Source organism: Pelmatolapia mariae, linkage group LG12 (genome assembly GCF_036321145.2).
Source record: "Pelmatolapia mariae isolate MD_Pm_ZW linkage group LG12, Pm_UMD_F_2, whole genome shotgun sequence".
NCBI classification, from domain to species: Eukaryota; Metazoa; Chordata; class Actinopteri; order Cichliformes; family Cichlidae; genus Pelmatolapia; species Pelmatolapia mariae.
The window spans coordinates 16,942,880-16,958,838 of record NC_086237.1 but is presented as its reverse complement, the minus strand read 5'-3'; the positions used below and the strand labels follow the sequence as shown (position 1 = coordinate 16,958,838).

Below are 15,959 nucleotides of genomic sequence, written 5' to 3'. Positions count from 1 at the left end.
TTAAATGCTAAACTAAGCTTTGCATATTGTCTTAAAAAAAAAACTACACCTTTCCTCTTATTTTAAATAAATTATCTTTTTAATAATAATAATTAAAAAAAAAAAAAAAAAGCTTTTAAGAACAAAGCTGTTACTTCAAAAAACATTTTTCAACTGGGAAGATGTGAGATGAGATGTCTGCATACCTGATCTAAGGATTACACAGTGGGGCACCTCTGATGAGCTGCTATCGTATTATATATTATTTTCTCTATTGGTGTGAAGTTTAATAAAAACAGCATGAAACTGCTTTCTCTACCTCAGCGATGTCAAACTCCTTTTACATCATGGGCAACGTATAGCCCACTTTACACTGACACAAAGGGAAGTTTCAAAGAACTTTAGCTACACATTTAATCCCCAAAATATCTTAATATAAGAAAAAGGCAGGTAATTTCAGCACATCCCACTTTTTCTGCAAGGTAGCATATAATAGAATTACTGTCCCGTAATTATAAACCAAAGAAAAAGGACTGAAAATGCATCTTTTTAAAAAAAAAAAAAAAAAACCCCAAACATCTATATTAGTAATTACCTTTGTGTGTTATGAATGGCCATGGGAGAAGTCTTTACCAGTAGAAAAAGCTGTAAAACTTAAATTTGAATACAGCTCTCCTTGTTCCAAGGCTGCCCAGCGGGCCGAATTAGTCTTTGCCGGGCCTTATGTTTGAAAAGTATATAAAAACACGCCAATCCCAATCCTTAATGTGTCCTATAGATTCATCCCTTTCTAATTAATACCAGACCTATTAATAAGCCTATTTTCTGCCCACGTTAATATTCCAGACATGTAACCCAGCAGTTATTTGAAGGTTTACCAGTGGGCAGGGGCAGATCTACTGTGGTGGCATGGGGTGGCATGTGCCACCCTAAAATAAACTTTTGCCACCCCTACTGCCACCCTAATTTTGCATATGGCAGTGATGTTTTTTTTTTTTTTTAAATAAGCTTAAAGTCTTAATGCTAGCTAGCATTAAGACTTTAAGCCTAGCTGCATTTAACCTTGAATATAAATTCTAAACCTAAATATACTGCATAATGTTACATCAAAACATGTAATAGCATCAAAATGGCTTTGTTTCTTGTTTTCGGTGGGAACAGACAGTGCAGATTTCTGACATTTTGTGTAAATTTAAGCATGTAAAATGTTATTATTTCTAATGAAAAGAGTGAATCTTAAGTTAGACTTGTGTTTCAAATTCATGTTGTGTAGCTTTCTGGATTTTATATTTATTGGGCTACATGCTTATTTGTCATATATGCCACATAGTGCATAAAATGTAATTGAAATGTTTAATTATTTGACCAATAAGAAAGTTAGAGATTTTAATTACTGCATTTGATGTATTTTAACCATATTTTGTACATATTATAGAGGCACCCAAACCCGCATATGCCATATGTGCATATGTGCAAAGAAATTGCTATTTCCATGCCACCCTGTAATTGGAGGCGACAGGACCAGCCCTATCAATGTTGTTAGTCTCATCTCAAACCTTCTAATGACTCAAGTGGCCAACACAGAACAAAACAAAAGAAAAACGAAAAAACACCCCAAAAAACAACACAGTGCTTTATGATTTTACATCGGTTATAAATACACCGGATGCTATCAGAGAACTGATTTCTGTGTATATAGTGGCACATCATTTTAGTAGAAATATTTTTTTACTTTCCCTCATGCCCAAAAAAAGGAAAAAAGAAACATCTTTATTTTCATAAATCTTGCAATTGTGTACATTATTCAAATCAGCTTTTAAATAACGTAGCCAAAAGAAGGTGGGAAAAAAGTAAAACGCCATCTCTGATCTAGAGCCAGCCTTTGTTGTCTGTTTGGACTCTGGACAGATCTAGCGCCTGCGCACTTGGAAGTTTGTCTGCGTGTCATGTTGAATGCTAAAACAGGATAGTCAACATGTCCACCGCGACGGCTCAACAAAACAATAACGAAGAGCCCGGGCTTCAGGGTACGTACCGTCTTCGGGTTTTCCCGGCTCCACGTCGCAGTCGTTACTTTACATGTTCGTAATGGACGCGTGTGTGTTTGAAAAATACGGCTACTGCGAAGGTTTTATTGTAAAAGTTATATCGAGGGTGGAATTTCCTCGTCGACTGGGAGGCGGGGCTATGTTGTTTGACGTCACCTCAAATGAGCCAATGGCGTCTTAGAAAAGCTTTGATGGACGCGTCACTGGCCAATCACGTACTAAGATTGAAGCTGGGTGGGCTTCAGTAGCAATGAAAACAACTTTGAGGCAAAACACTGAATATTTTGGGGGATTTTTGTGACTTCCTTTTTGTTAAATTATTATTTTCCTATAATGGGCCGTATATTTTTGTGTGGGCAAGCTACTTCTTTACTCAAAAGCCCTTTGCACTTTTGATTAGACATCAAATCTAACCGAAGGCAGTGGTCGGAATTTTTACCCAACTGCCTGCAGGCAAACAGCTAAAAACATTTAAAACAACACTTATGGTGTGCTCGCACTTGAAGCGACTAAAGCGCCATCATATTAGCTTTGGTATAGAGAAAATCGGGATGTTCTTCGTCATGCGTGGCAGCACCACAGCTGGAACAGCGACATGTCTGGGCAAACTGTCTCACCCTGCGCTCTGTAGTTATGCAAGACCTCGCATGGGAGCAACACTGATGGCAAATGCCTCTGTAAATGTGCAATCTATCATTTTTATGTCCATCCGCGAACCAAACAAATACATCATGCTTTGTTTTCGCCAAACGGGAAAAGGGCGTCTCACGCTGTCACATTGTGCGCTCACACAAACCCGCAGGCTCCGAGAGATTACGCAACACCCTTCCGTCTGCTGATTAAAAAAAAAAGAGTGCAGGCTGTTTATGGGGCAGTGGTACAAAGAAATGCGTGCCATCATGGATGCGGTGCACAGGCGGTTCATTTGAATTCGCAGAATCAGCGGTGCAGAAAATGTAGGTCAGCTGTTTCCATTTGAGGGTGTGTCTCTATGTGCTGTGTAATCAGCTGCGAGGTTTGTGCCTTATCACAGCAAGCTTACCTTCCTTCTGTCCTCTTGATCTTTATTTTACAAAGGGTCCTGGGTGGAGCTGGAGCTAAATGGGAATACAGGGGCCCAGGGGAGGCAGACCAACCTGCTAACGCCACCTGCTGCAGACCAAATAAACGCAAATGCTGGTATGAGTCAAACTCTGCAGACCTTGGAAGTGGTGCCTGAAAGTGATGAGACCCTAATTGGAGGACTAGAGCATGTGCCATCGTCCTCCTCTATCCACAACGGGGACATGGAAAAGATCCTCCTGGATGCACAACACGAATCCAGCCCAAGTAACTCCTCCTGTGATAGGTAGGAAGAAAAGCCATTTTTCGGTCTTCAGCGCCTTATATGTGTATTTGTTATTGAGCAGTTTTTTTTCTTACTCCAAACATGTTGATTAAGCCCTCACAGGCCACCAAGTCCAGAGCAGGATGAGGGTCAGATTACATTTGATGTGGAAATGTCCAGCCCAAGAGGTAGTCAGGTAAAGCTATGTATTCAGCTCTAAAGTTTAAGACCCTTTAAAGTCTTTTTCATTGATCTAATCGCTTCATCTTTTATATTTGCAGTCAGAGGAAGATTGTGCAGAGAAGGACAGAGAGGAAGACATTTTGATGAACAAAGAAGTAGACTGGGTTGCTGATTGGTCGAGCAGACCTGAAAACATTCCACCAAAGTAACCAGGCTTTCAGAACTACTTACTAATATGTCAGGAGACTGTCTTTAGCTGTGTTTTTCTTCTTTTCTTTTTTTTAATAACCTGTCATTTGATTTTTCCTATCAGAGAGTTCCACTTTAGGCACCCCCGACGTTCCGTTTCTCTAAGTATGAGAAAGAGTGGAGTCATGAAGAAAGGCGGCATCTTCTCTGCCGAGTTTCTCAAAGTCTTTATCCCTTCCTTACTCATCTCACACATCCTGGCTCTTGGGCTTGGGTAAGTCAAAAGTCACGCATCTCTACCATTGCTGAGCTTTTTGTTACTGGAGTTTTCTCAAGTTGCCTTAATTATGTTTGTCTGCAACAATCATATCTAGAAGTTATAGCCGTTCAAAGAGACATCTTCCATGTTATGTTTATAAAAGTGTATACCTTAATTTTAATCTATCACTTGTTATAAATGAGCATCTTCATTTATCTAGTGCTGTTGCAAAATATTATTGTTCTTTTCCTTTTTTTCCAAACTGACTCAGTTTTGTTCCTTTTTTTTCCTTTTTCCTCTTTCCCAGAGTGTACATTGGGAAGAGAATTGCAACAGCCGCCACCAGCTCCTACTGAGTAGAAAATGAAGCAGTGCCTAGATGTTCTCCCTTCTCCAAGTCACTCAGCCATCCTCGTGTGGTCAAGCTCTCTCTCTGCATCTGTTGTACACCCACACTTCCCTTCCGATCACCATTAAAAATTATATCGCATCGTAGATGTAGTTGTACACATGATGTAACCGTGGTTGCGCTCCATCAGATTTTGACCGAGGACAACACTGTACACACAGTTGTCACAAACTTGAATGCAGTAGGTAACAAAGTCTGTTCCACCTGAAAAGTATTCGTCGTCTGTTCGACTAAAAAATACGAGACAAGAGGATTTCAGATGAAGTTGCTTCGGGGTTGTAGTTTCTTTACTTGCCTTGTTGTTAAGTTACAAGAAATTGGACTGCGTCTCTCCTCTGTTGCCTTGGTAATTAATATTTGCAAGAAACTAATTAATCGGCTCTGGGAACAAAAGGGACTTGAATCGCCTTAACTTATTGAGCTTAACATTAGAGGTGCAGTGAAAGGGTGGTTGCAGTAGGGGGACGTGGTACTGCACTGTGGGATCAGTTTTTAAATTCCACACATTTTTAAGAATAGAAGTTATATCTTTTTGACCGCAGAGGGTTTAAAAGCTTTTTTGTTCTGAAGGTTGGAAAGCTTAAACATTTATCTTGTATGTAGCTCCAGAATTTTACAGAAGTAGTTGGAATATGCTATAATAGTGGCAACCTAAAGGCTGGAACGCAGTATACCAGGCCATATGCTATTTTTATTTGTTTTATTGCCTACATATCTTCTTCTTTAACACATAATATAGCATCAGTGGCAAAGTGCCAAATTTGTATTCTTCACCACTGCACATCGGTGATTTATCTTGAGACTTTTTTTTTTTAAATTTTCTTGTATGTTTAGGTATTTAAAGATGTAGATGTGAAAAATTTATTTAAGCTGTGATCTGCCCCTTGTAATAGATACTTTCCGACATTGTATAATCTGTTTATACAGTGATACTAATGCGTATTATATCTCATGCATCGTGGCAGTGTAAGTAATGTGTTTTTGCTGTCGTTTAATTGAAGCTTCAGTGGCAGAAAGGATCGCCACAGAGGAGGAGGAGGAGGGGGTTTCTAGGGGGTCTCGTTTAAAAGTGTTATCAGATTTTAATCTGGATTTCACTGTACAGTAATTTCACCTAGCATACAGTGTCTGTGTACCTTTTAAAGAAATGATTTTCTGGAGAAAATGCATGCATTTCTGTATATTGATGCTGATATGCTGACTGGATTATTCTGTCAGTGTTTGTAAATGGATTACACCATAACAATATGGAAAAATTGGCTATAACTTACAGTATTGGCTGTTGGCTGTGTTGGTTTGGAAGCACTCGTACTAATTCCTAAACTGTGCATGTGAAAACAGACTTATGTACAGTTGATAAGTGTGCAATACTTGGAATTTTTGGAATATAAAGTTTGTACTGTATACAGTGGCTGATATGAAAAAAATACAAAGGAAGTAAACAGAGATCCATAGAATTGAATTCATTTTTCAAGTATAAAAGGCACATATCATCATAATGGGCTTTGTGCACAGCTGAATAGTGAGCAGTGTGTTAAAACTTGAATGGACTTTGTACTGAATACAGAGGCTGAAACAAATGCAGCTGCTGTCTTTGGAAGTGAATTTACATTTCATCACCATTAAACAAAGCACTCAGCATAATAAGGATGAAAGTGAATGTGTGTGAATCCAAAATAAAATGTCTGTTGCTTCCTCATTTGTTGTTAGTAGTTCATTTAAAGAGGTTTCAGATGATCTTCATGAATGTGGACGTTTTAATTTTTATAAAAGATAGGGTTATAGTTGTGCTTTTTATTAGCATTTCTACTCTTTAGTGCACTGTTAATAACAGCGGTGAAGAAACACACTGTCAGATAGTTTGGAAGATGTCATACAGTATAAGGTCTGTAGATTTACTGTGAAGACGATAATTATTTTATCCCCTCCTGAATTTGTAAGTTTGCTCACCTACAAATCCTTAGAAATGGAAGGAAGGAGGTAGTCGTCCTAGACGGTATGGTACATGGCCCCAGTGGCCCTTCAATGAGATGAAGTAATCCTGTACTGTCAGCAGAAACACAGCCCCAAGCCATAATGTTCCCACCCCTGTACTTGACTGTGGGGATGGTGTTCATTGGGCCATACTCTGCTTCCTCAACCATGCCAAAATGCTGAATTTTGGTTTCATCTGACCACAGCGCTTTCTCCCAAATTTTCGCTGACAAACTGGAGAACTTCAGACGAGTCTGTACATGAGCCATGTTAAGGAGGGGGACATAAAAATGAGATACTCTTCATATTTGTTGCAAGTAAACAAACTTACAAAATTAGCAGGGGATCAAATAATTATTTCCCCCACTGTAGCTCTACTAGCTATAGTTATCAAAAGTTTATCCATAAAACAATGAATGCATGGTATGTCACAAACTGTAAATCCAGTGCCAACATGCTGTTGTGAGATGAGTAGCCTTTCATATGAGCAGTTGTATAAACTGTTCAACTTCTAGATCAGGAGATTAATCATTTTGTACTTCTTTTATCCCCTGACGTGTCCGTCTGATCTAACAGGTTGTGCAAAACATATTTCGCCTCCAAACTGCATGTATCACATTAGGAGAGAAACATGGAGCTAAAGCAGAGCAGGGCGGGGCAGTGCGCATGCGCCGTTCCTCATTGTGGCCCTCCTCTCCTTAGAGCTCGTCTGGGTTTCAGGGACCCGTTATAGGAGTAAATCAAGGTCTACGGGTGCGAGACAGAGGTACAACTTGTCGTTTTAGGCTGCTGTTTTTAGGCCGCACGCTGCGAACTTCACTTCACATATAGAGACATTTCAGACAGAGGCATTGTTCTCTCAGGGCGTCGACTGGCCAACAAGCGGAGCATCCATTCATCCTTTCATTGGCAGCTGAGGTTTTCCAGTCTCGCTAGCTAGCGTTAGCCAAGAGGCAGGGGGCACCCGTGTCGGAGAGAGCTTCAAAATGTCGGGGTACCAAGGAAAGAAGAACATCCCACGAATTACAGTGAGTTTTGTTTCATTTTATCATATCTGTCCTGCAGTGGAGGTGTATAAAGGGTATGGTGAGCTTCACAGTTTAGACCAAAAGCTAGCCAGCGCTTATCCGCCGTATCCATCCATTTACACTGACGCTGTCACCAGCAGCAGCAGCAGCCCAGCTCCACATACCGACAGCCTGGGATGGTAACCAGCTAGTGTGCAAGCCTTTTGACAATTCCTCATTTGAAATCTGGGTCTTACAATTTTTTCTCTGTAATGAATACTCAGATCAGCTCATTTAGCTGCCATTATTAGCCCTTATTCTCTCAGAGCATCCTCAGCCTGAAGGGTGTAGTTAACAGGTTTAGACACAGATTCCCTCACTGTGTCGTTTTTCATCTTCCACCTTCTATCCTCCAGCATCCACCATGCCTGCCCTCTTCAGTGGACTGTGTTTTTTTTTTTTGTCTTTCTGTCTTGTTTATGCATTAAAAAAAAAAAATCCCGATTCATATTCAGTCAAATATTGCTACAGATCCTGATTTGCTAATATACATTAATTTTGCTTTGATTTATGGTGCAGCTCTTCACCCAGACCACACATAATCATTAGGGGGAATGCAGCAGGCTTGCTGTGATAGTTAAAAGAAGTAAAACCTTGCTCGCAAAGTAGGTCATTGCACAGCTCCCATCCAAACCCTATGCTTTCATCATGCAGCAAGAGGGCTGATTCTGCAGCATATAGACTCAGCAGCTTTATGTTTGATCACTTAATCACATCAAAATCTTTTATGTACTGGCTGTGTTTCATACAGATGGTTGTCAGGTCATTCGCAGGTCGATCCAGGGTCATAAACACACGAGTCTGACATCCCAGACACGCCATGCAGACAGCAGCAACTCTACAGCCAGCCTTTCCCAGGCTTTCACACTCAGTACAACACCACCTATTAGTCTGGAGTGAATGAACCAGATAGTTTCACTCTGCAGAGCTTTAAACAAAATGCCAAGGTTAGTCTGCAAAGCAGTAGCTGAATTTGTTCAAAGCACACTAAAGCAGGAATAATGGCAGTCCTTTGAAGAATGTGCCTTAAGAGTTTCACAGCAACTTAACCTCTGCTAGCTCCATATTGAGGTGCAGCTGTTTGTCGCACAGCTTGATTTTGATTGAGGCTGTGTGTTCTTTTACAGAGTTTGGCTCTTGTATAGGTCTTTTTTAATTTTTCTGTGTAATCTCTAACTGTGTCATATCCATCAATATCCAGAATCTGTCTGTTAATACTTGATTCATGGTTATTACACAGTAATATTAAAAGAGACATTCCAACTTTTGTCTTTATTTAAAAAACAAAACACAAAACTAAGATTAGAGTCAAGCAAATGCTTTTTATTTAAAACAATGACTTAAACTTATGATATATCCTCTGATATAGTTTTCCTTTCAGACACACCAAAGTGAAACAGAGTACCCTTTTTGTGCATTTTAAGGATGTGTTGCCAGGAGGGAAGTTCCTTAGCACCATCTGTTGGACAAACTATGCAAACAAATAATTGAAGGGTGTTTTTTCCATCTCCTCTTTGCTTTTTAACTTTAATAAATCCGTGATTCTAAATGCCGAAACGATGGATCAGCAAATAGCTAATATTTCCGATAGTTTCGGTTTGCTAATATTCAGGCTACCCAATATATTTGTGTGGTAATTGTCTGATAATTGATGCATAAAAGATGAAGATGTTGCTTTTTCTTATTTTGGAGTTATGGTAATGATCAGCATCTGATATATGATTTAGATGTTGGCACATTAATTTTGGAAGTTGAGGACTACATTTGATATTGTATGTGTATACCGCAAGCTCAGTACACTAGCTGCTGACCACTCGGGCACAGAAAGGACACAGGTTAAATGACCCACTTATGTCAGCGCAGTGGTCTGTGAGATCATGTCAGCCATGCCCTGTACACTTGATGCTTCCTGCAGTCTGTAAAGCTGGACACACTGAGTGTTTCCTGCTGTGAGTTTTGCTGCAAAACGTTTTTTTATATCTTTGGAGACCCCAGAAAGCCTTTAGGAGAAGTAGGCCAGCCTGTTATGCTTTCCTTTCATCTCATTCAGGTGGAGGTAATTGTGTCACTCAAGAGCCTGCGCTAAGAATCTTTCCCTCTCTTCAAATGATGTGTCTGTTATGCATGAATAAGTCTACTAAATTAATCCTAGTCATCATTTAGACAGGTTGAACATTGGTATGGATCAAGCCATGCTTTGTATGAGGCTTTGAGCAATCTGGGAAATATTCAGAGCTTTAGCTTCGGTCACTCTTCTTTTCTAAAACTGTGTTTTTTTTTCCTTTAAAGTGGGTAAAAGATTTTCTGTTGAGTCATGGATCAAACTGCTGGCTGCTGGAAGTTAAAATAAAATATTTATTGCTTGGTTTAGCTAATGCTGAGAAAATGCTGTCTCATCCTTTCAGAGTGACCGCCTTCTGATCAAAGGGGCGAAGATAGTGAACGATGATCAGTCGTTTTTGGCTGATATCTACATGGAAGATGGAGTCATCAAGTAAGTCCTTCTTTTTCTGCTTTTGCTTTTTGTAACTTCATTCACTTCTTTATGCCTGATTTTTTTTCTTTTTGTTTGTCTCATTGAGGCAAATTGGAGACAACCTTATTGTTCCTGGGGGAGTTAAAATCATTGAGGCTCATGGAAGAATGGTGATGCCCGGGGGTATTGATGTGCACACCCGATTCCAGATGCCTGACCGAGGCATGGTGGCTGCAGATGATTTCTACCAGGGCACCAGGGCGGCCCTGGCTGGGGGGACAACCATGATCAGTATGTGACACATCAGACAGACTTGCTCGTGTATTTTCAGCCAGTTTACACATACAGCGATGTTATTTTGGGGATTATGACATTGCAGATGTGAATGCCATCAAGCGTATGATTTAATTTAACAGTTTGCTTGTGCACATGAAATCAGACCTGCTTGTTTGTATTCTATAGTTGACCATGTGGTGCCGGAGCCTGGCGTCAGCCTGGTTGCTGCCTTCAAACAGTGGAGAGAGTGGGCTGACAGCAAGTCTTGCTGTGACTATTCTCTGCATGTGGACATCACAGAGTGGAACAAAGGCAACCAGGAAGAGATGGAGACTTTAGTGAAGGATCACGGTATGTAGTCGGAGTTGTAGTCAGCTCATGTCTCCCACGTACGGCTCAAAATCTTAGACTTACCTGACTTTTTACTGGGGTGGTGAAATGTTGCCATTTCCCTGTTGTAAAAAGTGGTTCTCTGACTGCGTAGGAAAGAAAATCAACCTGCAATAACCTAAAATTTTTGCTGTGCAATTTTTTTTTAATCCTTTTGGTTTTTTTACTTCTTCCCTTCGCTTTGGGTTTTTCCCTCTTTTGCTCTCTTTATTCCACCTTTTGGCTGTTTTCTCTCATAAGTTTTCTTCCTTCAGGTGTCAACTCTTTCCTGGTCTATTTGGCTTATAAGGATGTTTTCCAACTTTCTGACTCTCAGGTATGCTTGGCTGCTGGGATCTCTGCTGAGTCGTCTGTCACAGCACATGTTTTGTAGGCTTTTAGATGTCTTTGGTATAAATGACCCCCACCCCCCAATGAGCTCGACCACTTTTCTCCATGTTCTTGTAGATCTACGAGGTGTTCAGTGTCATCAGAGATCTCGGAGCCATCGCCCAGGTTCATGCTGAGAATGGAGACATCATTGCAGAGGTAACGTAGCCCCTTATAAAGTTAGTGATGTCAAACCAGATACTTCAGTATTTGATAATAATGTTTTTGTGGATGTTTTAGGAGCAGAGACGTATTCTAGAGCTGGGGATCACAGGGCCTGAAGGTCACGTGCTCAGCCGCCCCGAGGAGGTAAGACTGATGACGTCTAAGAGTGACAAGCGACAGCCTGAATATAGTGTGGAACAGAAGAATCACCTGTGTCTCACCTCATTATCCGCAGGTGGAGGCCGAGGCGGTCAATCGTGCTGTCACCATTGCCAATCAGACCAACTGTCCCCTCTACATCACCAAGGTGATGAGCAAGAGTGCTGCTGATGTCATTGCTCTGGCTAGAAAAAGGGGTAAGAAGGGAAACTTATAAAAATACTTTTTTGTTTTACTCTGCTTGTGTTCCTGACACGTAGTGTTGACATCATCCTGTCTGCTCCTGTAGGTGCTGTGGTTTACGGAGAGCCCATCTCTGCTAGCTTGGGCACAGATGGTACTCATTACTGGAGCAAGAACTGGGCCAAGGCAGCAGCCTTTGTCACCTCTCCACCACTTAGTCCTGATCCAACCACCCCCGACTACCTCAACTCCCTGCTGTCATGGTAGGTGCTCTAAGCTAGGACATAAACAGCTGTAACGCAGTGATTTGACAGATGTTACAGCTGTGTGCTGCATTTGAATTTTCAGCTGTATCTGTAATCACATTTATTATCGAACACCTGATGACACCAGATAATCATAACATTTCCATGAGCAGCCTTAATAAAAATGTTAAATTTCAAACATTTTCGGATGAATTAATCTAAAATGGCACATTACACATCACACACATGAAGGATATCTCGCTTTGTTTCTTATGTAGCGGGGACTTGCAGGTGACCGGAAGTGCTCACTGTACTTTCCACACTTCTCAGCGTGCGGTAGGCAAAGATAACTTCTCCCTCATCCCAGAGGGAACCAACGGCACTGAGGAAAGGATGTCCCTAATCTGGGACAAATGTGTGGTGAGCTTAATGTGACCCACTTTTCAAGCATTCCAGAAAATTCGGAACATAAAGCAAAATCCCCGGCAAACCTCGCCGCATGTTTACACTCACTGAAATTAAGCGATCTGTTGTCGTGTTGCTAAAGGTGACTGGAAAGATGGATGAAAACCAGTTTGTGGCAGTGACCAGCACTAACGCGGCCAAGATCTTCAACCTGTACCCCCGCAAAGGCCGCATCGCCGTGGGGTCCGATGCCGACCTTGTGTTGTGGGACCCAGACGTCACTAAGATCATCTCAGCTAAGAGCCACAACCTGGTCAGATGTTTACATAGCTTGTTACGACTCTTGATTCCCAATGTATTTAGTCATTTGCGTGTCTTATGCATAATGTGACCTAATTCTTAAGCTCAAATGCTCTTTGCATGCTGAGCCTGGTCTGTGTTAGCAAGTGAGGTACTAAAATGGTATTAACATGCAGGAGTGACAATAGATAGAGAATAACAAGGAATCTGAGTGAAAAATAAGCTTCAAATATATCCTCTGTTTTATTATGCAAATTTTAAATTTAAAGAATGACTTGTTGCACTGTTCACTATAATAAATGACATCTTGTTAACTGTTTACCCCTTGAAGCCAACTTGACTTAAAGCTCTCAGCTGAGGGGTTTCTGTCATTTTTCAGTTGTGCTTATAGATCAGAACGACTGGGTGTACATCAGAAGTAACTCTTGGAAAAACCCGGAAACTACATTTTTATTGATATATACTAAAACTCATCATTAAGGGTACAGAGGAGGTCGTCAAATGGTCGCCTTTTTGAGGGAAAGGATTAAAGCAGGCAAAAAAAAAATAGATATGATGCAATATAAGATATCAGGGAGATTAACTTTTGCTTCTGTACCTCAGATATTTATTTAGGACTTTTAAGAGATTTCTGCTAATCTTGTAAAACCATCAAACCTCTTCGTGTCCCAGGCTGTGGAGTACAACATCTTTGAGGGGACAGAAGTGCGTGGAGGTCCTCTGGTGGTGATCAGCCAGGGAAAGATTGTGTTGGAGGAGGGCAGCCTTCACACCACGGAGGGCTGTGGGCGCTACATCAGCCGTAAACCCTTCCCGGACCACGTTTACAAGAGGATAAAAGCTCGCAGCAGGGTGAGTCCTGTGTGTGTGTATCTAAGGAGCAGCCACAGCTGCGGAGACCTCATTCTTATAATACGAATGACCGTGTTATTATGTTTAGCTCACAGAGCTGCGAGGAGTCCCAAGGGGTCAGTACGACGGGCCAGTTTGCGAGGTGACTGTGACTCCCAAGGTGATGTCCACAGTTTCCTCGGTGAAGACTTCCCCTGCCAAGCAGCAGCAGCAGCAACAACAGCAGCTTACTCACCAGCCTGTGCGCAACCTACACCAGTCTGGCTTCAGTCTGTCTGGTGAGTCAGAACACCTGCTAGTTTGCCTTTTTTCACAGCTGGCCATTTAGATTGTCTAATATTTTATTAAAAAATATTTTTAGGTGCCCAAATTGATGACAACGTTCCTCGTCGCACCACTCAACGCATCGTGGCTCCTCCCGGTGGAAAAGCTAACATCACCAGCCTCGGCTAAGCACTTTATCTCCACATAGCCAGGGAGGGGGGTCGCAGGGCCACACGGGACCAGAGGCTGCTCTTACAAATGTCACATCACGTCCCTTTGCTGATCACCTCCGACTCCCCTATGCAGCCCACACCATTTATTAATATTCACACGTACCACCACGTCACCTCATGCAAAGAAAAAAGAAAGCACTATTCCATTTCGCTTCACCGTCTCGAGATAGTTAAATACCGAGGAAGGATCAAGTGAATTGAAGCAGCTCTTTTTTTAATGCTGTTTTCACGGCCAGTTTGATTATTGATGAAATTAATTTGTTTACATTTTTTGTATATTTTCAGCTGCATGTGATTGTTTATTTGCCCTCTCGGCTCAATAAGCTGACCTGAAAGTCATAACAAGGAATATTTTAGCAACAGGAATTTTTGGCGGTTGTTCTTCTTGCGCTGTTTGTTTTCCACGTATTAGAATGTTTTGGTGGTTCTCAGACATCAGCCATCTTTAGCTGAAAGCAGAGCCTCTGTTGCCACCGTTAACAATGCTGTTTCTACTGTTATGAGACTGTTTGTTCAGAAATGAGAAATGAGATAGTAGAATATTGTTTTTCAATAACACCTCAAGTCTGCAGTATTTGAATTTATGCTTGGTTTTAAGTTTAAGCCATGTATTGAGCTGAGCAATTCACCTATGTCTTCCTTTAGTGATATAGTTGCACTCTGTTTCCATTTTTTAAAATATTGTCTTTTTGATGTTTTATGTTTAAACATTTTTAAGTCATTTTGGAAATCGCTGACTGCACTGAAAGGAAAAGAAAAGGGTATTTTTAGGGTTAAACCACTCATTTAGCTTCACCCCGGGGGAGAAATTGCTAGCGTTCTGCCTGAGAAACACACTCTTCCCTCATTTCTTCCTCATGTTTTTTTCCCCTCATGTTGGTTGATAGGTTGTCTGGGCGAAAAGCTTCCAATAATAGCAACACTGGATGTGGTTAAGGATATAGTCAGTCGAAGAAGCTCGATTGGAAGGTTTGCCCACAACCTCTCTGCACCTGGTGCTATAAATATATATATATAAATATATATGACCATTGCTGTATATGTGCAGATGATGTCACAGCAGTCGTGTAAGCTTTGTAATAACAGCAGCCGGGGTCGAGTCACCAGTTACCCAGTTTTAACAGAACACATTTTGCACCTGTAACAATCCAAATGGTTAAAACTGTATGTGAGCTTGCAACTTTTTATTTGTAACAGATTTGTCTGTATGTTTTAGGATATGTGTTGAAATACTTGCCTGCCTGTTCTGTAAAGATATTGATAGCACACTGTATCTATGAAGGCTCTTTAAAGATGTGAAACGATGATTAGTTTTTTGAGACCTGATGAAAAAAAGAAATGCTTCTGTATGTACATGAAACCCCCCACACAGTGTGCTGATGATGTGTCCACTGTTCTCGGTGTTAGTGTTGTGAATGAATTACCGGGTATATCGTTTTCCTTCCTCTCTATCTATCTGCCTGACGTTGTCAACACCAGATTCACTCAAGCTAGTAACCGTATCGGTCACACAGCGTTGTGCAGCCATACTGTAAACACTGGATTTTTTTCCCCCCTCCTCATTGCCTTGTCAAAGTGTAGGTTTTGTATGCCAAGCTATAATGTGAAGTGATTTACATTTGGGAAACTTTCTTGATAATGGTCATTGGGTTGTAATGTTGAGCACTGTTGTTTGCCCTTCTCCACCTAGTGTGATACTACTGCTCATGTATGTTTTGTAGGATACCAGAGTTTGGGAGGAAATCATCGATCCTGTCAGCATTTGGTTGTGTTGACTTCAGTGGATTAAAATAATAAAAATAAAACCTGTGGTACTGACTTCTTTCTTTTTTCTAATAAATAAAAGATGTTTGACACCAGGAAAATACGAAACACTGTTGTGTAGACCAGTGGTTCCCAAACTTTTTTTGCTAGGCCCCCCTTGTTTTACAAGAAAAATGTTCGCGCCCCCCCACCCCCGCGCGTGCACACGCACACGCACATCCTCCAACCACACACCCATATTTTGCTCCATTCCGGTTTATTTCACACCTCAAACATTTATTAAACAATTAAGCAAATACAAGTAATCTGCAATAAATTACAGGCAGCAATGAAATAAACTACTAACTCCTTTACGTACGTCCGCACCTACACGGGTATTTTTGAAAACGCAGCTGTTTCGTCCACACGTAAACGGCGTTTCGAATCACCGAAAACGGAGCTTT

The 15,959-nt window shown here is 41.0% G+C and overlaps 2 protein-coding genes across 2 annotated transcripts; both read left to right on the top strand.

Moving 5' to 3' along the window:
• Positions 1–1,877: 1,877 nt before the first annotated feature.
• Positions 1,878–6,093, top strand: bnip3la (BCL2 interacting protein 3 like a). Its single transcript, XM_063490753.1, has 6 exons — positions 1,878–2,006; positions 3,105–3,375; positions 3,469–3,550; positions 3,636–3,742; positions 3,851–4,000; positions 4,293–6,093. The coding sequence occupies exons 1-6, from the start codon at positions 1,955–1,957 to the stop codon at positions 4,339–4,341; spliced, it is 711 nt and encodes a 236-aa protein (XP_063346823.1). The 5' UTR covers positions 1,878–1,954; the 3' UTR covers positions 4,342–6,093.
• Positions 6,094–7,050: 957 nt separating this feature from the next.
• Positions 7,051–15,557, top strand: dpysl2a (dihydropyrimidinase like 2a). Its single transcript, XM_063489311.1, has 14 exons — positions 7,051–7,396; positions 9,841–9,929; positions 10,018–10,202; positions 10,374–10,538; positions 10,832–10,893; positions 11,025–11,105; positions 11,187–11,255; positions 11,347–11,467; positions 11,560–11,716; positions 11,977–12,118; positions 12,246–12,416; positions 13,076–13,255; positions 13,344–13,533; positions 13,617–15,557. Exons 1-14 carry the CDS (start codon positions 7,355–7,357, stop codon positions 13,706–13,708), a joined length of 1,746 nt encoding a protein of 581 aa, XP_063345381.1. The 5' UTR covers positions 7,051–7,354; the 3' UTR covers positions 13,709–15,557.
• Positions 15,558–15,959: the final 402 nt, after the last annotated feature.